The sequence below is a fragment of the Argopecten irradians genome, chromosome 15, assembly GCF_041381155.1.
Source record: "Argopecten irradians isolate NY chromosome 15, Ai_NY, whole genome shotgun sequence".
Lineage (NCBI taxonomy): Eukaryota > Metazoa > Mollusca > Bivalvia > Pectinida > Pectinidae > Argopecten > Argopecten irradians.
Genome location: NC_091148.1, coordinates 25775062 through 25799727, shown reverse-complemented (window position 1 = coordinate 25799727; position 24666 = coordinate 25775062). Strand labels below are relative to the sequence as shown.

The following is a 24666-nucleotide window of genomic DNA, read 5'->3' as shown; positions in this document are numbered from 1 at the left end:
AATTTCAATTAACATCAACATTTACGACAAAATACTTTGAAAAGGATCCCTTTGACATCCTTAATCTACAGACAGTTATCTGGACTGTACCACATGAAACGTTTCACAATATCAATGTGTAATGACCACTGGAATGTATTTCATTTAAATACACAATGTTTTCTCTGATAATTACCCATACATACCCTGAAATCAACATAAACGAAATCATATAGCACTTATAGTAAAACAAACCTGCTACGTTTATTATATACATGTATATTTCAAAGTCATTAACTTCTACAGATTTCTCAAAAAGTTACTCCAAGTCAAATCAATTTGCCTTTTTTAATTTTTTTTTTGAAAAATTGAATGTAAATTCCAGTCACTAAATTAGTAGTTCTTACTGCTTCTGGAAGAATCTTCTACCATCTGTCTATGAGCTAGAAAATTTTCTGGGAAAGCTTCCCTTCTTTGCTGAGTACAAATCGAGTTGGTCTCAGGCTGATATTAAATGATCTCCCTTTCATCATATTTCTAAAACATCACATATCTATAATTAAGTTTTCTGTAAATTCTAAATATTGTCTAACATCTTCTATTATACACATTAACAGTCCAGTCATTTTTTCATCCTCTTCAGCCCTCCCTTCACTAAATGACTGTGGAATGATTTAGACTTGCGTTCAAATCTGCACCATATTTTAAAACTTGATCCTGATGAAATGTAACCATGGTGATGACTGTGATGCGGGGGAGGGGGGGTGATGCTGGTGACCAGGCTAAGCTTTGGCGGGTACAAGTCCTGGACCATCCTTGGGGGTGGTGTCCTGTAACTGTCGGCCTAAGTATTCCCTAAATTATACACAGAACATCTTTATATACTGTAGTCAAGGTATTTTTCGCAGCTTGTTAATTTGGTGTCTGTGATTGCCCAATAATATGCTGTGTAATTACAAAATATAATTTTTGACATTCAAACATGTAAAATTTCTCTGTACCTTACTTTTTTATAAATAATTTTTGCGATTTCTTGTCAATAATAAAACACAGGAAATTTAGTCACACATGGAAATTCATTTGTTTATAGTACATCAGAATGGATTTTCAAACTTTAAAGGATATTTAATAATAAAATAATAAATTTCGGACAAACAAACAACTTGGCTGTGTGTTTTGTTGCTTTGTTTTGTACTTACCAGTTATGTACCATAAGTTTCTGTACAGCGATCAGAGCCTCAAATCTAACATTGGGGTCATCATGGGAGAGGTACTGCATCACGAGCTGTTTACCGCCGAGTTGTTCTATCACACTAGGAAATAAACAACACAGATTTATTGTCATATAAAGTGGCAGGACAATCAACAGTAAAATCTGTTATGTTTATATCAGAATGGCCTTGGTTTAGTCATATAAGTTTAAGGTCCTATTTATAACCTGGGTTTAAAAACATTCTTTCATTTCCTTTATAAATAAATTTTATTACCAAGAGAGAACTTACATTGGCATAGCCTGTTATTTAATCCCCTTTTCAATTTAATTGAAATAAATTTTGTTAAAATTAAAATTGAACAGCCAGGGTAATTTAGGTCATGCCAGGTTTCTTGGTGGAGGAAAGCTGGAGTACCCGGGGAAAAACCATCGACCAGCGGTCTGTACCTGGCAACTGCCAGGGATTCAAAGTCATTCTCACTCTTCCCACTGGGGTAATATCATATGTACTTCCCAAATATGACTCTAAAATACTTACTTTTTCTCTCTAGGTTAATATCGTACACACTCCCCAAATATGACACTAAAATACTTACTTTTTCCCTCTGGGATAATATTGTACGTACTCCCCAAATATGACACTAAAATACTCACTTTTCGCTCTGGGATAGTATCATACGTACTCCCCAATATGACACTAAAATACTTACTTTTCCCCTCTGGGATAGTATCCTATATACTCCCGAATATGAACCTAAAATACTTACTTTTTCCCTCTGGGATAGTATTGTACGCACTACAAAATATGACACTAAAATACTTACTTGGGATAGTATCAGACGTACTCCCCAAATATGACACTAAAATACTTACTTTTCCCCTCTGGGATAGTATCCTATATACTCCCCGAATATGAACCTAAAATACTTACTTTTTCCCTCTGGGATAGTATTGTACGCACTACCAAAATATGACACTAAAATACTTACTTGGGATAGTATCAGACGTACTCCCCAAATATGACACTAAAATACTTAATTTTCCCCCTCTGGGATAGTATCGTCGTACATACTCACCGAATATGAACCTAAAATACTTACTTTTTTCCTCTGGGATAGTATCGTACGTACTTCCCAAATTATGACACTAAAATACTTACTTTTTCCCTCTGGGATAATATCGTACGTACTCCCCAAATATGACACTAAAATACTTACTTTTTCCCTCTGGGATAGTATCATACGTACTCCCCAAATATGACACTAAAATACTTACTTTTTCCTCTGGGATAATATCGTACGTATTCCCCAAATATGACACTAAAATACTTACTTTTTCCCTCTGGGATAGTATCGTACATACTCCCCAAATATGACACTGAACTACTTACTTTTCCCTCTGGGATAGTATCATACGTACTCCCCAAATATGACACTAAAACTACTATATATCTTACTTTTAAAACTTACCCTCTGGGATAAATCATACGTACTCCCCAAATATGACACTAAAATACTTACTTTTTCCCTCTGGGATAATATCGTACGTATTCCCCAAATATGACCCTAAAATACTTACTTTTTCCCTCTGGGATAATATCGTACACTCCCCAAATATGACACTAAAATACTTACTTTTTCCCTCTGGGATAATATCGTACGTATTCCCCAAATATGAACCTAAAATACTTACATTTTCCTCGGGATAATATTCGTACATACTCCCCAAATATGACACTAAAATACTTACTTTTTCCCTCTGGGATAATATCGTACGTATTCCCAAATATGACCTAAAATACTTACTTTTCCCTCTGGGATAATATCGTACGTATTCCCCAAATATGACCAACTAAATACTTACATTTTCCCTCTGGGATAATATCGTACGTACTCCCCAAATATGACCCTAAAATACTTACTTTTTCCTCTGGGATAATATCGTCATACTATGAACACTAAAATACTTACTTTCCCTCTGGGATAGTATCGTACGTATTCCCCAAATATGACACTAAATACTTACTTTTTCCTCTGGGATAATATCGTACAACTCCCCAAATATGACACTAAAATACTTACTTTTTCCCTCTGGGATAGTATCATACGTACTCCCCAAATATGACACTAAAGTACTTACTTTTTCCTCTGGGATAATATCGTACGTATTCCCAAAATATAAACCTAAAATACTTACTTTTTCCCTCTGGGATAGTATCGTACATACTCCCCAAATATGACACTGAAATACTTACTTTTCCCTCTGGGATAGTATCATACGTACTCCCCAAATATGACACTATAATACTTACTTTTTCCCTCTGGGAATAGTATCGTACGTACTTCCCCAAATATGAACACTAAAATAATACTTACTTTTATCCCCTCTGGGATAATATGACACGTAATACTTACTCCCCAAATATAAACCTAAAATTACTTACTTACTTTTTCCCTCTGGGATAATATCGTACGTATTCCCCAAATATGACACTAAAGTACTTACTTTTTCCCTCTGGGATAATATCGTACATACTCCCCAAATATGACACTATAATACTTTTTCTTTTTTGTAAATATTCCCCAATATTACTCTTATTTTCCTCTGGATAATATCGTACGTATTCCCCAAATATGAACCTAAAATACTTACTTTTTCCCTCTGGGATAATATCGTACGTACTCCCCAAATATGACACTAAAATACTTACTTTTTCCCTCTGGGATAATATCGTAGTACTCCCCAAATATTACACTAAATACTTACTTTTTCCCTCTGGGATAATATCGTACGTACTTCCCCAAATATGACACTAAAATACTTACTTTTTCCCTCTGGGATAATATCGTACATACTCCCCAAATATGACACTATAATACTTACTTTTTCCCTCTGGGATAATATTGTAAATATTCCCAAATATTAACCTAAATTACTTACTTTTTCCCTCTGGGATAATATCTTACATACTCCCCAAATATGACACTAAAGTACTTACTTTTTCCCTCTGGGATAATATCGTACATACTCCCCAAATATTAACCTAAAATACTTACTTTTTCCCTCTGGGATAATATCGTACGTACTCCCCAAATATGACACTAAAATACTTACTTTTTCCCTCTGGGATAATATCGTACATACTCCCCAAATATGACACTAAAGTACTTACTTTTTCCCTCTGGGATAATATCGTACGTATTCCCAAATATAACCTAAATACTCTTTTTCCCTCTGGGATAATATGACGTACTCCCACAAATATGCACTAAAAGTACTTACTTTTTCCCTCTGGGATAATATCGTACGTATTCCCAAAATATGAACCCTAAAATACTTACTTTTTCCCTCTGGGATAATATTGTACGTACTCCCCAAATATGACACTAAAGTACTTACTTTTTCCCTCCGGGATAATATCGTACATACTCCCCAAATATGACACTATAATACTTACTTTTTCCCTCTGGGATAATATCGTACATACTCCCCAAATATGACACTAAAATACTTACTTTTTCCCTCCGGGATAATATCGTACATACTCCCCAAATATGACACTAAAAGTACTTACTTTTTCCCTCTGGGATAATATGTACATATTCCCCAAATATTAACCTAAAGTACTTACTTTTTCCCCTCTGGGATAATATCGTACGTATTCCCCAAATATAAACCTAAAATACTTACTTTTTCCCTCTGGGATAATATCGTACGTATTCCCCAAATATGACACTAAAATACTTACTTTTTCCCTCTGGGATAATATCGTACATACTCCCCAAATATGACACTAAAGTACTTACTTTTTCCCTCCGGGATAAATATCGTACATACTCCCCAAATATGACACTATAATACTTACTTTTTCCCTCTGGGATAATATCGTTGTATTCCCAAATATTAACCTAAAATACTTTACTTTTTCCCTCTGGGATAATATCGTACGTATTCCCCAAATATGACACTAAAGTACTTACGTACATTTTTATAATACTTCCCCTCTGGGATAATATCGTACGTACTCCCCAAATATGACACTAAAATACTTACTTTTTCCCTCTGGGATAATATCGTACATACTCCCCAAATATGACACTAAAGTACTTACTTTTTCCCTCTGGGATAATATCGTACATACTCCCCAAATATGACACTAAAATACTTACTTTTTCCCTCTGGGATAATACTCGTACATGCTCCCCAAATATGATCTTAAAGTACTCTTACTTTTTCCTTCTTGAATAATATCGTACGTATTCCCCAAATATGACACTAAAATACTTACTTTTTCCTTCTGGGATAATATCGTACGTATTCCCCAAATATGACACTAAAATACTTACTTTTTCCCTCTGGGATAATATCGTACGTATTCCCCAAATATGACACTAAAATACTTACTTTTTCCCTCTGGGATAATATCGTACATACTCCCCAAATATGACACTAAAATACTTACTTTTTCCTTCTGGGATAATATCGTACGTACTTCCCCAAATATGACACTAAAATACTTACTTTTTCCCTCTGGGATAATATCGTACATACTCCCCAAATATGACACTAAAATACTTACTTTTTCCTCTGGGATAATATCGTACATACTCCCCAAATATACACTAAAATACTTACTTTCCTTCTGGGGATAATATCGTACATACTCCCCAAATATGACACTATAAATACTTACTTTTTCTCTCTGGGATAATATCGTACGTATTCCCAATATATGACACTAAAATACTTACTTTTTCCCTCTGGGATAATTTCGTACATATTCCCCAAATATTACACTAAAATACTTACTTTTTCCTCTGGGATAATATCGTACATACTCCCCAAATATGACACTAAAATACTTACTTTTTCCCTTCTGGGATAATATCGTACCCCCCAAATATGACACTAAAATACTTACTTTTTCCCTCTGGGATAATATCGTACATACTTACCCCAAATATGACACTAAATTACTTACTTTGTAATACCTTTTTCTCTGGGATAATATCGTACTATTCCCAAATATGACGTACATACATACTCCCCAAATATTAACCTAAAATACTTACTTTTTCCCTCTGGGATAATTTCGTACATACTCCCCAATATGACTCTACTAAAATACTTACTTTGTCCCTCTGGGATAATATCGTACTACTCCCCAATATGACACTCCCCAAATATTTCGTACATATCTAAATATACCTAAATTTTTACCCTCTGGGATAAATATCGTACATACTCCCCAAATATGACTCTAAAATACTTACTTTTTCCCTCTGGGATAATATCGTACATACTCCCCAAATATGACACTAAAGTACTTACTTTTTCCCTCTGGGATAATATTCGTACTGGGATAATATCGTACATACTTCCCAAATATGACACTATTTTACTTACTTTTTCCCTCTGGGATAATATCGTACATACTCCCCAAAATATGACACTAGAATACTTACTTTTTCCCTCTGGGATAATATCGTACGTACTCCCCTAAATCATGAGCCGACACAGACAGGATGAGTGGATCCTTACTATCACTGAGCAGTCGAACTAAAATCCTGGAAGGAAACGATTCATCAATAATAAAATAATCAGACTCTTTTGTAATCTTGTAACTGTAAATCAACATATTTTCATGAATTGTAACTTTGAGATTTACAGGTAAAACTCTCTACTGCACAGATAGTTGCATCTTTTTCACAGCAACTTGAATTTTAATACCCTAAGAAATTCAAGAAAATACATTTGCATGCAAAGTTGTAATTATTTTTTCCAATGTACTCATTTATGCAAATTCTAATAACCTACAAAATATGCAAAAATTAGTAAACATTAACCTCTCTTATCAAATGCAAATTACTATTAATAATTTCTTTTGTCATATTTTTAAAATGAATTAACATTCTAAAACCTTTTGTCAAAGCTTCAAGTGGAAACATAAAAAAACATGCCTGGTCATTTAATTTTCATGTAAATATCAATTTCTGATATTGTATTCTCTAAATGGCATTTCTTGGAACATATCAAGTTTTAAACAGCAAACCCTGATACATAGAGGTTTCCCAACAAGTGACTGTTGTTTATCATGTTTATCAAACTCGAAATAGTTAATTTTCAAATTTTGAAAAGACACGAGCTTTAGCGAGTGTCTTTTGAAAATTTGAAAATTAACTAACGAGAGTTTAAATAAACATGATAAAACAACAGTCACGCGTTTTGGAACTTATTATCCCATAACTTAAGCTGTATATTTATACCGAGGTGACCATTTTCTCGTCTTCATTCAGGGAAACTTACCACCAGACATTGTGTAGTGATATCTTTTCGCCATAAAATATAGTGCCTAAATAGAGAGCCAATATTCTATTGTTCAATAATTGAATAAGCAACTACCTGTTAAACAGTAAAGACAATGCCTTTTAAAAGAAAATGCGCTATAAAAAGTAGCCTGAAATTGAGATCCAATCAGAATCAAGAGATCTTGGCATTGACCAATCAGAGGTGCCGTAGGTGTTTACAAACTAGAGTGTGTAAACATAAACGATAACCAACTGCTATGGAATTTATCACATGGTTTTTCCATTGTGAAACATGCATAGTTATGGGATAAATATGTATCAATATCAATAATTTTTTCAAAATCAAAGATCTGCTTTATATACGAACATAGATTATAAGATGGGATGTAACGTCTAAATATCATGCATTTTCTAAACTTTTTTCCTGTATAGGAATCTTATCTTCAATACTTACTTGAGAAGTTCATAGTTTTTCTCGTTCAGTCGAGGAGCATTTTCTCTCCAGAAGCGCTCCGACTTGTGTACAGGGCTCCATTCTAGGCGTCCAGACTTGACCTCAGAGCAATACTCATCAAATGAGCTACAATCATAAATGAACTACAGTTTAATCTTTTATAAAAACTGTATTTGTTATTACAATCACTACAGTATATCTTAAATTGGACTAGCTAGATTAATATGGGAAAAAATCCATTTGTCATTGATATCCTAATTACATGTATTTATATCTTTAAATACTATTTTATGTACAAAATTCTATGAATTGGCAGAGTCTGTTACAGATTTTCAGAAAACAATTGGCATTTCATAGGTAGCCTTAATATATAATATTCATTTGAATTGACACTTAAAATCAGATTTGACTGAACATATAAGACCTCTTATTATGTTGCTGAGAACCTACCTCAGATCTTGTACTGATTTCTGGAGGTTTTCATTCAGGAACACAATATCATCAACAATATCTGGGTCATCAAACTTGCGAGATTCCAGGAGCTCGAGCTGTTTTAGAACTTTACACTGTACCATGGCGAGAGCATGGTCTTGAATCATCTCAGTCTCATTCGGCTTCTCTAACAGGTTCTGTGGAACAAACAGATCAGAATGGTCTAGGTCAAAGGCGAGGTAGAGGTGGGTCAAAGGTTAGTCAAAGTCAAAGGTCAAAGGAGAGAATGAAAAGACAAATGACCTAAATGTTGTATTACTGTAACAATGAGATACTGATAAATACGAAAAAAAATATTCTCATCTATTTACAGTATGCACTGACATGGACTCAATAACCATGCCTTCTAGTATTATCATTATCAGTGTATAATGTTAGCACAACACGCTCGGTGATTCTATTGTTACGGGAATAGTCGATGGCGTAGCAACGTGGGGTCATGGCCCCACTTTAAATTTGGCGGGAACATATGAATGACTTGATTCCAATCAGCTGTTCAATAGAATTCGTTGACAATGACAGAAGAGAAAAAAATGGGTATTTTAATAAAAAATATGCGACTGCCGCAGGAATGAATAATATTCATTTACTTAAAAACCTGTAAATATAAGGAATAGATGTTTATTTTGTTGAGTTAACTTTGTCATTAAGCTGGCAATCATGTGACATCATAATCAATACAAACCAACAAGGGCAGATAACTCTGAAATATGAAAATACAGGATAGAAAAGTAGTTTGTTTGACTTGCAAGTAAATCACTACATACAAATACAACTTTTCATAACTTACCCTAAACACAGCAAGTATAATTCGGGAGACTTTTTCCTTCACATTCTCGCTGAGGATATCGGCTAGGGTGGGTATGATGTTGTATCTGCAGAAGACAAGTTGCCAATAAAGAAAACAATCATCTTGTGAGTATCAATAACCTTACGAAAATCTGTTCCCTGATATTTCCATCCGGATTGTGAGTTTTCCGGACTATCGGCGTCAGGATTATTGTGGGTCAACTGTATACAGTATTTGACCTAAAAAGGGTGCCCGCTGTAATAAGGCTGCCCCTGCCTATTTCCTATCCAATTTACAGAATAAAATAACAGCGAATATCCAATATTTGATAGTTTGAATATCAATAACCTGGACTTGCACAGTTGTAGTAGTCATCAGCCATATCATCCATAATCACTGTAAGAGTCACTGCTTTCAGATAGCTCAATGTTAACATTGTACACATTCAAAAACTACTTGAGCAGCATCAACATTGCTCTGATTAAAACCTTTAAACATTGGTTCATCATGACAGCTGACAGGTTGACACGTTCCTTTTCACTCCAGTATTCTGTCTAGACAACAAGGTTGCTGTGCTAGCACATATCAAAAGATTTTCATGGGGAAACTCGCTATGGTCCGTTTCAAAGTTTGCGACAATTCCCTTTGAAGTGACGACTGTCTAGCTGCAAGCGTTTGGGATATAGTCTGTTTCAAATAACTTTAGAAATAATAAGGGCGCTCCCATTGCCAGTTACCTGCGCCCTCTTTAGGTAAAATATGGTAGGTACTGGAAGTCAGAATCTCTAAATAATGTTTAGAGACAGTAATTTTAATCAAAGTTATCACTTTGCTGTCTTACTTTCCTTCTGATATCAGTATTACACACACTTCCACTGACAAAACATCAGAAAGCATTACCAGTAATAGATCCAAAGTAATGTATTTATCTGAGATATGAGACATTCTCACCTGTTCATTCTCTCAGCCAGTAACAGGTCCAAGGTATGAGACATTCTCACCTGTTCATTCTCTCAGCCAGTAATAGATCAAAGGTATGAGACATTCTCACCTGTTCATTCTCTCAGCCAGTAATAGGTCAAAGGTATGTGACATTCTCACCTGTTCATTCTCTCAGCCAGTAATAGGTCCAAGGTATGAGACATTCTCACCTGTTCATTCTCTCAGCCAGTAATAGGTCCAAGGTATGAGACATTCTCACCTGTTCATTCTCTCAGCCAGTAATAGGTCCAAGGTAATGTATTTATCTGAGATATGAGACATTCTCACCTGTTCATTCTCTCAGCCAGTAATAGGTCAAAGGTATGAGACATTCTCACCTGTTCATTCTCTCAGCCAGTAATAGGTCTAAGGTATACGACATTATCACCTGTCCATTCTCTCAGCCAGTAATAGGTTCAAGGTATGAGACATTCTCACCTGTTCATTCTCTCAGCCAGTAATAGATCAAAGGTATGAGACATTCTCACCTGTTCAGTCTCTCAGCCAGTAATAGGTCCAAGGTATGAGACATTCTCACCTGTTCATTCTCTCAGCCAGTAATAGATCAAAGGTATGAGACATTCTCACCTGTTCAGTCTCTCAGCAAGTAATAAATCCAAGGTAATGTATTTATCTGAAATATGAGACATTCTTACCTGTTCATTCTCTCGGCCAGTGCAGGGTTGAAGGTCAAACACCACAGACAGAAGGTCAACTGATACTGAATCTGGAAGCCAACTTTTCCAGCAAGGACCGTAACAATGCTGAAAGATCAAAGATCATCACTGACTCAAAGGTTATTGATACGTTCATAGATTATATTTAAACCATTACATTTAAGAATTTATTTAGGTCTAACAGTTAACATTCTCAATTCACTTTCTGAATTTTTTAATGATTCCAAATATTTCAGATGAAATTTAACAAATGTTTAAATGAAATAATTTATCAAGAAATATGCTTGAATAAAGGAGACAATTGAAAAGGGAGATAACTCATGCTGAAATATCATTCTTCTCAGCAAACAATTGTTCTACAATGGACATTAGTATTCATCAAAAGTTGAACTACAATTAACAAAATCAAAGGGAGATAACTCACGTTGAAATACCATCCACCTCGACAAACACCTGTCTGTACAAGTCGATACGTAACATCATCTGTAAACACCTGGCGGCCGTCTGCATGTACTCGTTACCTGGCTGACGGAGTTGGTCCTTCAGCCAGTTTAGGTAGAACTTGAGATCCTCCGTACCCATGGACTCCTTACTCCAGCACGCTATCTTAGCGATGATCCGACTGGTCTGGTAAGAATGAAATGTTTATTTATATGACATTCAAGTCTAAATCAAAGTCTGTTGTCAGTACAGGTAGTTCATTTCACATAAAATACTGCAAAATCCCAAAGTCTGTTGTCAGTACAGGTAGTTCATTTCACATAAAATACTGCAAAATCCCAAAGTCTGTTGTCAGTACAGGTAGTTCATTTCACATAAAATACTGCAAAATCCCAAAGTCTGTTGTCAGTACAGGTAGTTCATTTCACATAAAATACTGCAAAATCCCAAAGTCTGTTGTCAGTACAGGTAGTTCATTTCACATAAAATACTGCAAAATCCCAAAGTCTGTTGTCAGTACAGGTAGTTCATTTCACATAAAATACTGCAAAATCCCAAAGTCTGTTGTCAGTACAGGTAGTTCATTTCACATAAAATACTGCAAAATCCCAAAGTCTGTTGTCAGTACAGGTAGTTCATTTCACATAAAATACTGCAAAATCCCAAAGTCTGTTGTCAGTACAGGTAGTTCATTTCACATAAAATACTGCAAAATCCCAAAGTCTGTTGTCAGTACAGGTAGTTCATTTCACATAAAATACTGCAAAATCCCAAAGTCTGTTGTCAGTACAGGTAGTTCATTTCACATAAAATACTGCAAAATCCCAAAGTCTGTTGTCAGTACAGGTAGTTCATTTCACATAAAATACTGCAAAACCCAAAGTCTGTTGTCAGTACAGTAGTTCATTTCACATAGAAATCCAAGTCTGTTGTCAGTACAGGTAGTTCATTTCACATAAAATACTGCAAAATCCCAAAGTCTGTTGTCAGTACAGGTAGTTCATTTCACATAAAATACTGCAAAATCCCAAAGTCTGTTGTCAGTACAGGTAGTTCATTTCACATAAAATACTGCAAAATCCCAAAGTCAGTACAGGTAGTTCATTTCACATAAAATACTGCAAAATCCCAAAGTCTGTTGTCAGTACAGGTAGTTCATTTCACATAAAATACTGCAAAATCCCAAAGTCTGTTGTCAGTACAGGTAGTTCATTTCACATAAAATACTGCAAAATCCCAAAGTCTGTTGTCAGTACAGGTAGTTCATTTCACATAAAATACTGCAAAATCCCAAAGTCTGTTGTCAGTACAGGTAGTTCATTTCACATAAAATACTGCAAAATCCCAAAGTCTGTTGTCAGTACAGGTAGTTCATTTCACATAAAATACTGCAAAATCCCAAAGTCTGTTGTCAGTACAGGTAGTTCATTTCACATAAAATACTGCAAAATCCCAAAGTCTGTTGTCAGTACAGGTAGTTCATTTCACATAAAATACTGCAAAATCCCAAAGTCTGTTGTCAGTACAGGTAGTTCATTTCACATAAAATACTGCAAAATCCCAAAGTCTGTTGTCAGTACAGGTAGTTCATTTCACATAAAATACTGCAAAATCCCAAAGTCTGTTGTCAGTACAGGTAGTTCATTTCACATAAAATACTGCAAAATCCCAAAGTCTGTTGTCAGTACAGGTAGTTCATTTCACATAAAATACTGCAAAATCCCAAAGTCTGTTGTCAGTACAGGTAGTTCATTTCACATAAAATACTGCAAAATCCCAAAGTCGTTGTCAGTACAGGTAGTTCATTTCACATAAAATACTGCAAAATCCCAAAGTCTGTTGCCAGTACAGGTAGTTCATTTCACATAAAATACTGCAAAATCCCAAAGTCTGTTTGTCAGTACAGGTAGTTCATTTCACATAAAATACTGCAAAATCCCAAAGTCTGTTGCCAGTACAGGTAGTTCATTTCACATAAAATACTGCAAAATCCCAAAGTCTGTTGTCAGTACAGGTAGTTCATTTCACATAAAATACTGCAAAATCCCAAAGTCTGTTGTCAGTACAGGTAGTTCATTTCACATAAAATACTGCAAAATCCCAAAGTCTGTTGTCAGTACAGGTAGTTCATTTCACATAAAATACTGCAAAATCCCAAAGTCTGTTGTCAGTACAGGTAGTTCATTTCACATAAAATACTGCAAAATCCCAAAGTCTGTTGTCAGTACAGGTAGTTCATTTCACATAAAATACTGCAAAATCCCAAAGTCTGTTGTCAGTACAGGTAGTTCATTTCACATAAAATACTGCAAAATCCCAAAGTCTGTTGTCAGTACAGGTAGTTCATTTCACATAAAATACTGCAAAATCCCAAAGTCTGTTGTCAGTACAGGTAGTTCATTTCACATAAAATACTGCAAAATCCCAAAGTCTGTTGTCAGTACAGGTAGTTCATTTCACATAAAATACTGCAAAATCCCAAAGTCTGTTGTCAGTACAGGTAGTTCATTTCACATAAAATACTGCAAAATCCCAAAGTCTGTTGTCAGTACAGGTAGTTCATTTCACATAAAATACTGCAAAATCCCAAAGTCTGTTGTCAGTACAGGTAGTTCATTTCACATAAAATACTGCAAAATCCCAAAGTCTGTTGCCAGTACAGGTAGTTCATTTCACATAAAATACTGCAAAATCCCAAAGTCTGTTGCCAGTACAGGTAGTTCATTTCACATAAAATACTGCAAAATCCCAAAGTCTGTTGTCAGTACAGGTAGTTCATTTCACATAAAATACTGCAAAATCCCAAAGTCTGTTGTCAGTACAGGTAGTTCATTTCACATAAAATACTGCAAAATCCCAAAGTCTGTTGTCAGTACAGGTAGTTCATTTCACATAAAATACTGCAAAATCCCAAAGTCTGTTGTCAGTACAGGTAGTTCATTTCACATAAAATACTGCAAAATCCCAAAGTCTGTTGTCAGTACAGGTAGTTCATTTCACATAAAATACTGCAAAATCCCAAAGTCTGTTGTCAGTACAGGTAGTTCATTTCACATAAAATATTGCAAAATCCCAAAGTCTGTTGTCAGTACAGGTAGTTCATTTCACATAAAATATTGCAAAATCCCAAAGTCTGTTGCCAGTACAGGTAGTTCATTTCACATAAAATACTGCAAAATCCCAAAGTCTGTTGCCAGTACAGGTAGTTCATTTCACATAAAATATTGCAAAATCCCAAAGTCTGTTGCCAGTACAGGTAGTTCATTTCACATAAAATACTGCAAAATCCCAAAGTCTGTTGCCAGTACAGGTAGTTCATTTCACATAAAATATTGCAAAATCCCAAAGTCTGTTGTCAGTACAGGTAGTTCATTTCACATAAAATACTGCAAAATCCCAAAGTCTGTTGTCAGTACAGGTAGTTCATTTCACATAAAATACTGCAAAATCCCAAAGTCTGTTGCCAGTACAGGTAGTTCATTTCACATAAAATACTGCAAAATCCCAAAGTCTGTTGTCAGTACAGGTAGTTCATTTCACATAAAATACTGCAAAATCCCAAAGTCTGTTGTCAGTACAGGTAGTTCATTTCACATAAAATATTGCAAAATCCCAAAGTCTGTTGCCAGTACAGGTAGTTCATTTCACATAAAATACTGCAAAATCCCAAAGTCTGTTGCCAGTACAGGTAGTTCATTTCACATAAAATATTGCAAAATCCCAAAGTCTGTTGCCAGTACAGGTAGTTCATTTCACATAAAATACTGCAAAATCCCAAAGTCTGTTGCCAGTACAGGTAGTTCATTTCACATAAAATATTGCAAAATCCCAAAGTCTGTTGCCAGTACAGGTAGTTCATTTCACATAAAATACTGCAAAATCCCAAAGTCTGTTGTCAGTACAGGTAGTTCATTTCACATAAAATACTGCAAAATCCCAAAGTCTGTTGCCAGTACAGGTAGTTCATTTCACATAAAATATTGCAAAATCCCAAAGTCTGTTGTCAGTACAGGTAGTTCATTTCACATAAAATACTGCAAAATCCCAAAGTCTGTTGTCAGTACAGGTAGTTCATTTCACATAAAATATTGCAAAATCCCAAAGTCTGTTGCCAGTACAGGTAGTTCATTTCACATAAAATACTGCAAAATCCCAAAGTCTGTTGTCAGTACAGGTAGTTCATTTCACATAAAATACTGCAAAATCCCAAAGTCTGTTGTCAGTACAGGTAGTTCATTTCACATAAAATACTGCAAAATCCCAAAGTCTGTTGTCAGTACAGGTAGTTCATTTCACATAAAATACTGCAAAATCCCAAAGTCTGTTGCCAGTACAGGTAGTTCATTTCACATAAAATACTGCAAAATCCCAAAGTCTGTTGCCAGTACAGGTAGTTCATTTCACATAAAATACTGCAAAATCCAAAGTCTGTTGTCAGTACAGGTAGTTCATTTCACATAAAATACTGCAAAATCCCAAAGTCTGCTGTCAGTACAGGTAGTTCATTTCACATAAAATACTGCAAAATCCCAAAGTCTGTTGTCAGTACAGGTAGTTCATTTCACATAAAATACTGCAAAATCCCAAAGTCTGTTGTCAGTACAGGTAGTTCATTTCACATAAAATACTGCAAAATCCCAAAGTCTGTTGTCAGTACAGGTAGTTCATTTCACATAAAATACTGCAAAATCCCAAAGTCTGGTTTGTCACATAAATGTACAGGTAGTTCATTTCACATAAAATACTGCAAAATCCCAAAGTCTGTTGTCAGTACAGGTAGTTCATTTCACATAAAATACTGCAAAATCCCAAAGTCTGTTGTCAGTACAGGTAGTTCATTTCACATAAAATACTGCAAAATCCCAAAGTCTGTTGTCAGTACAGGTAGTTCATTTCACATAAAATACTGCAAAATCCCAAAGTCTGTTGTCAGTACAGGTAGTTCATTTCACATAAAATACTGCAAAATCCCAAAGTCTGTTGTCAGTACAGGTAGTTCATTTCACATAAAATACTGCAAAATCCCAAAGTCTGTTGTCAGTACAGGTAGTTCATTTCACATAAAATACTGCAAAATCCCAAAGTCTGTTGTCAGTACAGGTAGTTCATTTCACATAAAATACTGCAAAATCCCAAAGTCTGTTGTCAGTACAGGTAGTTCATTTCACATAAAATACTGCAAAATCCCAAAGTCTGTTGTCAGTACAGGTAGTTCATTTCACATAAAATACTGCAAAATCCCAAAGTCTGTTGTCAGTACAGGTAGTTCATTTCACATAAAATACTGCAAAATCCCAAAGTCTGTTGTCAGTACAGGTAGTTCATTTCACATAAAATATTGCAAAATCCCAAAGTCTGTTGTCAGTACAGGTAGTTCATTTCACATAAAATACTGCAAAATCCCAAAGTCTGTTGTCAGTACAGGTAGTTCATTTCACATAAAATACTGCAAAATCCCAAAGTCTGTTGTCAGTACAAGTAGTTCATTTCACATAAAATACTGCAAAATCCCAAAGTCTGTACTGTGATTTTATGTCCAGACAGGACCAATACGGCTTTAACTTCTTCATATCTGATCATTTCCAATTTGACAACTCGACACTTTTTCTTTATCAATCAATGCATTAAAATAAAAACAAAACAAAAAACAAAAAAAATGAAGGTTTGAAAATTTACAGATCATTTGTTTGTACTTATTACCTGGTAGACAATAAATCGGTCGTCCCTGTTCAGTAGATGTAGGAAGGGAGTCCACACGGATTCCTTACTACGTTTGGCATAGCCTTTAAATATATCTACACGTGACTTGTCCTCCTGTAAACATAATACAAAGTGAAAGTAGAAAGATGCTATTAATTTTAACTTTTCATATCTATAAATTCCTGACTTAATTCTAATAATGGGAACATAAAAAAAATCAATTTTGATTTTATATATATCCTTTACAAATAGCACTGACAATTTTGACACCTCTCTTGTTTACACTAGTTCAAAATACAGAACTATTACACATATGTAGAGAAGAACTGTTTAAAACAATCCTTGAGAACTTGTTTAATTTTGAACCCTTGGATAACTCAATTTTTGTGAAGGTCTCATCAGGATTGATCCAACCAAGTCCAACTGTTACATGATCATATCAGAACATTGAAATATATTGGTTATATCTTTTATTTAATAACCAATATATTTTCTTACCTGTAGAACGTCGTCCAGCATGGTCAGAATGTACTGCAGAGTCTGGTCCTTAGCAATCTGACTCATCAGGTTAAAGAAAGTCTTAGCAAACTGGAACAAAGAACAAGTTATAAGTCTGTCAAGTTCTTAACGTCATATCATTAAGTTTTAAAAGCGTTTTTTTTTGGTTTTTTTTGTATCATGATAAACTCTTTGCTACTTCTCAGCGTTTTTTCTTAAGTCTAAATCATCATAATTAGGATCATTAAGGCATGAGGAATTCTGGTGTCGGGGCGGAGGAGGGAGGGCCGCTTAATTAAACTATATATGGTATTCTTTCTTTCGAGTCTGGGTTTAATAAAGACTTAATTTCAAGGTGAATTTGAGGCTTGGAAACTTTGAAAGAGAACTTGTTAAGTTGAATACAAAACAAAATAAATGAATGAATATTGAATATCCTTTATCATTTCAAGAAAGGTACATCATTCATTACTAAATGGCACAATTATGAAAAAAAATACATAAGATTAAAATGTCATTAATGGACATGTGATATTATCCAGAGGTTTCAATATCAGGAGGTGTCCGGTAATTTTTTCCGGCTAAAACTGGTTGTGGTACCGCCTGATTAGAGCTAAATTACATTGGATAGAATATATAGAAAAGTAACCCCTGAAATTGCAATTGTACCGCCTCTTCTCAAACATAATGGAACCTCTAACAGATAAACAATGGATCCTAAATTCTAAATTTGCGATTTTTTTCGGGCTACCCGATTCCATAACTTCGTCAATAATCAATTCTGTTCCCTAGAATTTCTGCCTGGATTGTGATTTCACTGCACTATCAGCGTCCAGATTATCGTCGGCCCAATGTATCTATATAAACCAGTCAATATGATAAGTTTTCCTATTTATTAAAGCAGAATTAAACAGTCTATTAAAAATGAATAGTGTATATATATATAATTACCTGTAATGGATTTTCAATGAGGATTGCTTTCCGTACTTCGCTGTTAGCATTATCAAACTTAGAGATGAAGGAAAAATCTTCCGAGGAAATCATCTGTCCCCTGAAAATTAACATTTGTTTTAGAAAATATGATTTGTAAGAATGATGTCATGTATTAAATGTTAAGCTCATTCTTTTCCTTTGATGCCCAAACAGCAAAACGTATGTTACTTAAAATACGAAAGATGATTTTGCATGAATCCAAACTTACTGTAGATATGACTGCCAGTTGACGCGATTGGAGCGAACATCGTTGGCTCTCTGCTGCAGCAAACTTGTGGCAACCTGGGCACCTGTAATGTAATTACTAAATTAGACAACGTTCAGGAACATATCAATAGATACAAGCTGTAGCATCTTTATAGGAAAGATCTGTTTCTGAAGATTGGGTTTATAGCTATTTGATACTTCAATTACAAATAAAGACTGTAACAAAAACACAAAAACACAAAAAAAAAAACAAAAACAAAAAACGTAGGAAAAAACCTTAAGCAGTGCTTGTTTGAATAATATTCTATAGCATTAAACTTAAACCCTGAAAATAGTAAATTTTGAACTGTCAAAATAGTCATAACCATTTTACTACAATATCTAAAACAAGTATAAATATCTTTTACTTCAATACAAATAAAATAAATGTAGATCAAGGTATTGAGGGTAAACTAACTGATTTCCGTGCACGATGAATTTTTTTAACTGATTTCTCATATTTTGCAGGCGATTAGAATTTGTGAAATAAATCACAACAACAATGTTAAAACTACAAGTGTAATGAGCTTTTAAATAGTAAAGTCAAAACTAAATTGCCATAAAAACACAAAATTAAGTCACCACAAAACTAAATTGGTTCCCAGTAGTTACAAAGAACAAATAATATATTACTATTATATATGTATATAAATATGCATCTTAATGAATTAGGTTGACCTTGACCTTTAGTCTGTAGATAGCGTGAGGTCATAACATTGTCCATCCGGACCTCGGTTTCTCCTGTCATACTGATACTGTGGCAGTGTGGTTCAGACTGACTACGAGTGAAGAAGCGTAGCTTAGACTCCGTCTGCTGGCCGTCGACAGATCCATCAGTATCAGTTACAACATAGGTATTAGACCGTCGCATGTTGATCAACCACGATCAACAACTCAAAGATTTGATATCAACCAAGGTACTGTTACACAGTAAAATCAACCAAGGTACTGTTACACAGTAAAATCAGAGGAGTCGTTCAATATGTACTTTCTTTTTTTTTCACTTTCACTTTAAGTATATTTTTCCGTGGATGGCAGCAGTGTACCATTAAGAAATTGAGGTATACAATCTCATCCCTCAGTCACACTACTAAGAAGCTCAGGTTAAAGATGTTAAAGTTATCAATGTAAAGGCTAATGTTGATGCTGTAAGATTCACAATGTCTCAGTTCCCATAATAACTCGCAATCAATGTGTGAGGGATACACTTATGGCATATATAGTATACCAATCTATGGGTGCCATTCCCCAATAGAACGAGGAAGAAGCTGATACTAATAAGATTTTTTATCCACTGTTCATGTCAAGCGTTTTTTCCTTCCAACTTTGATCCACATATACTGCTAAGGAAGACACTACACAGCAAGAACTGTATCCTTGTTGATGGTACATAAATTTAGAGATTTAAATCCATGTTTTTGTACAACAGAAGTGAAATAACAGTGTTAGCTAACTCAACATATTTCTATGATATGATATACCAGAGACAGATCATGACAGTACCCAGGATATGAATTCTATCTCCTGAGGCAGTACCAGTAATATGTCACCTTTTAGCCTCTAACCGACCAGTACACGTGTAAACGGGACCATCACATAGACACGCATGTATGTATTATATATCATTAGTAAGCAGTACTGTAGGATTTACACCGATTTCTTATCCGAGTCATGATATCATCCACCTGTCAAAATGATCAATCTGCAATATTGTTTCATTCCATGAGTCTTTTAATCATCATTGTCAAATACTAGGGGTCCTGTGATCTTATATTCATTGATATATATATATATATTTTCAGAAATTCTTTGGATCCTTTTAAAATTCTAAATACAGGATTAGAGATGCACATAAAGAATTATCCGGAACTGGTTGATTATATATTTACAACAGCCAGGGTCATACAATATAAGGATGTCCCAGAGTTAAGAGGTAAAGAAAAACTAACTAACTGATGTCCCACATGGAATTCGAACACCAAGAAATAGAGGCCTAGCTATAGGGCTTGTGGTTATATAATGGGACATCATAACCACTCGGCTTGGCCATTGGTACCCAGAAGTTAGAGAAGTTTATGTGTCAGGACCCCCCTACACAAATTAAAAACAAGCAACCAAAGTCTTCTGATACATGTACATGTAGCTATAGTATTAACCAAATATGTATCAAATGCCTGTGGCATCTATATTGATATCCAGGAAGTCAACCGTTCTACTTGTGGTAATAGCTGGAAGCAAGCAAAGTCAGGCACTCAGAGTTGTAGCTATATAGTACATTGTAGGTAACATTCATCTTATCAAATTATGACCCATAAGCTGATATAATGATTTTGCAGAATTATTCCTTTAAAGGAGGACTTGAACAGTCAAGCTCAGTTGAGTTATATACTAGTGTGTATATCCAAACTGTGCATCTGCAAATGAACGAGGTAAATTTTATTTTTTTTCATATAGAGTTCATTAACTCTTTCTGGTAAGCAGTATGTAATATTCTAATTTTTTCTATTTGTATTTGAATATTACTTGCTGGTTGGCATTGACTTAGCTACTGTTGTAGCGGAAAAGATATCACCCTCTGACTGACTTTTCCGTCGGAATGTGACATTGACTGTGACGCCATGTGCATGTGAGCACATATATAACATCACATTTTTAGAGAAAACTATGGGGTATGTTATCAAACATAATTATGAAGTCACACAACAACAGATAACTCAATAATATACAAAGACAAAATAGTTTTAATTACCCTAAACATAAATATGTATATCTATTTTAAAGTTTGACTCAAGAGTGTTTGATATCATATGGGAGGGGGGGATATGTATATAGAAGAAGGTACTTCTGGCAATTTATTAGACCATTCAAGGGAAGGCAAACAGCAGAATGTAAGTCATTGTTACCACAAGCTTCCATGGCACAGGGTTGACCAGGGAGGACCTGCAGTCTGTGACTTTCAGCACTAGTCCAATGCCCACAACCAAACGAGTGTCAATCGTAATGAACTAGTCAGATTGGAATAGTGGCTGCCCACTCTATCAAAATTGGTATAAAATACTAAATTTACAATAGCAGTGGTTAATTACATTTTCAATACATTTTGAGTGATGTTTGCATGAGGTTATTTCAGTCTTGATGCATCATTTTTAGAGCATCTGCATTCATGAGCGCACATGATTTAATAACTGGACCAGTAAAATTTTGGGGTTTACTAATTCAAATGACTATCAGCGAAAAAAAATAGTGCCACAGACTAGACTTGCATCTAGGCACTGCCATGTCAAAATCCTTTAATACCTCAAAATTGTAATTAGCACAGAGCTAGGGTGTTTGAAAATATCACAAAGGGAGTCACTTATTAGTGAACCAAAATGTAAGCTGTAGATGAAAACTCATGACAAAGTAAACAAGCTGAGATTCACACACAGATGATACTTTCAAAAACTGAATCAGCTTAAAGTTAACAAAGTTGGAGAGTAATGTAAACAACTTTCCTACTGTATGGCTTAGTCATAGATAGATCGATAGTGTCATCCTCTATCCAATTTTACAAACGAAAGTGCAATTTGCACCTGGGAGCGAGGATGGGATAGTGTGTTAGAAACAAAGTGGATCTCTGTGTAAAGGACATCTGTCTATAAAGGACATAATTCTTTGTCCGTCTGATGTTCTTTATTGACAGATTTGACTGTACACTTACCTGCACATACTCATAACCCAAGTTTAGATACACTAAAAGGAGCAGGTTATATGACTTGTACATGTATGCTGATAATATTTAATATGATCTCAAGCTAAGTCTGCAGAGATATAAAACGTTGGACTCAGGTTTGATTGTTTTCTCATCAGGACACTTGATAGAACATCCTTGGCTAGAATTAGTTTCTAGCCGCATTTAAAGATGCACCACCGCTGACAAATGGTATTTTTTCACCATAAAAAACAGAAGCAGACGATTTATTACTTTTCTTCAGTTACAAAAGTTACTTACTTTACACCATTACCACCATTGAAAAGTTTGAGCTTTTGATTTACTTCAAGTTAAAAATATGAAAAATTATAAATTGCATCCCGAAAAAATTCCGTGTCTCTATATCCTATATGGAAGGAAGTACAGAATGTGCATGCACCAAAGGCAAAATAAATTATTTTATATTATTTTTTGTGTTAATTAGACATATGTATTCATGATCAAACACCAATTAACACCAATTATTGTTCAACTGATGAATATCATTTTTGCTTTGTCGGCAGTGGAGCATCTTTAAACAAAACCTTTCAAGAAATTTGGAGGAGAAAATGTAGTAACAAAACTGATCAACAGTATGCTAGCTAGATGATGATTGACCGATCTTAAGATGATTACAGCCACATCCCATGCTCGCACAATAAATGTATCCTTTTCAATGTCGGAATAAATGTCATATGCAGTATCCAGGCAGTTTAATTGACAGTTGGTGAAAGGTGATTTCAGCTAGTAACTACTAATGATACTGATTGAGAACCTTGCATATAAGCTAAGCATGGTCATCATTCACCAACAATCGATCCAGTCCAAACCCACTCCATCCTGCTCCTTCATTACCCAAAATCTTCGCATTCACAAAGAACCATCACTATTTGTATGAAGTAGAATATCAATTTCCTATCGGAAGATAAAAATGGGGTAGTTATCAGGTTATACCGTGGTTCGAACCCAGGACCTGAGAGCACTGATCCAGATGATCCATTGCTGTCCAATACTCCTACAGTCCTCCCTATCATTCATTAACTAAAACCTTTCTAAGGATAATTTCAAAGTAACCTGTAAACGATATCAGTCTAAATCTGGAAATGACAGAATGATAACAAACTGTCATACCGGTGTAAATCCGACACGTTTGATTAATGCTCAACCAAAGGGCAGGTAACTGTCGTCTTGGTATCTCCGAAACGCTTGAAAACACGTACCCTAAATAATGGTTTTAACCTACCTGGACTTATTTAATTAAACCTTTTATATGTTTATGAAATGGCAATGTCATCTATATCAAAATGCCCTCCCATCACACTTCCTATATTCCAATGACAGGTAGGCGCGTGTCACACTCCCACCAAGCCCTTGCCCGCACTGTTACTGGACTTATTAAATAATATAAGCTGTAATATCTTGCAAAAAAAATGAAAGAAATCTGCTTTTAGTAGAACATTGCAGTTGGCATATATATATGCAAAAAGTAATAGCAAAATCCTATTTAACTTCCGAGATGAGCGAGGTACATGTTTTTTTCAAATTTAACAAAAAAGCAGTTTTGGGAGGTTGGATTTTCGTTTTTTCAAAAATGTATAAAAACTTCGTTTTTCATCCATTTTCAATCTGTTTGCTGTGTTGTGATCAGAAAGACAAGGCAAACAAATTAGATACAGTTTGACTGCATAAAGTCATAAAAAATATGGTGAGCATTGCTAATTAAGGACTTATTTAATTACCTTTCTCAATGTCATCTATATTTCCCATCACACTTCCTATATTCCCGAGGGAAGCCATCGCTGATTTGTTTCGATTTTTTGCAAAATGAAGGTTAAAATTCCTGTGTCTCCTAGACCTATCGACGTTTCCGAACTTATCATATGATAGACATTGTCACAGAGATGCTTGAATAACGTGCTTATGACAATGTTCGCACTAATCATTGAAAGGATTCAGAATTTGACCTCGGAATTTTACACCGACGAAATGAATAAAAACTGAGACGTTCCGATATTTCGTGATATATCAGAAAAAAGTAGTTCATAATATTTGAACTTGTCAAATTACAAAAATCGTATTCATTTTGAAAAAGGGGTAAAGAAACAATTCTAGACCACAAAGATTAATTTACTCTGATATGAAATACAAAATAAACACGAATGTT

General features: G+C 34.9%; 1 protein-coding gene across 1 annotated transcript; it reads right to left on the bottom strand.

Annotated features, from left to right (window-relative positions):
* Positions 1-738: 738 nt before the first annotated feature.
* Positions 739-24411, bottom strand: LOC138309759 (V-type proton ATPase subunit H-like). The gene is made up of 13 exons (XM_069250972.1): positions 24242-24411; positions 18735-18816; positions 18485-18584; positions 17534-17623; positions 17036-17149; positions 11319-11521; positions 10874-10981; positions 9237-9321; positions 8405-8583; positions 7955-8080; positions 6658-6759; positions 1179-1292; positions 739-834 (listed from the first exon to the last, which is right to left on the bottom strand). Exons 1-13 carry the CDS (start codon positions 24297-24299, stop codon positions 762-764), a joined length of 1434 nt encoding a protein of 477 aa, XP_069107073.1. The 5' UTR covers positions 24300-24411; the 3' UTR covers positions 739-761.
* Between the last annotated feature and the right edge of the window lie 255 nt (positions 24412-24666).

What these genes read in the sequence shown, in the direction of transcription:
- LOC138309759 (XM_069250972.1), bottom strand. Translation starts at nt 24,299, where the DNA reads ATGGCTTCCCTCGGGAATATAGGAAGTGTGATGGGAAATATAGATGAC. An exon ending in TCATTGAAAATCCATTACAG is followed by an intron (nt 17,624 to 18,484) that starts GTAATTATATAT and finishes TCTTTGTTCCAG; the next exon opens with TTTGCTAAGACTTTCTTTAA. An exon ending in GAGGTGGATGGTATTTCAAC is followed by an intron (nt 10,982 to 11,318) that starts GTGAGTTATCTC and finishes TTGATCTTTCAG; the next exon opens with CATTGTTACGGTCCTTGCTG.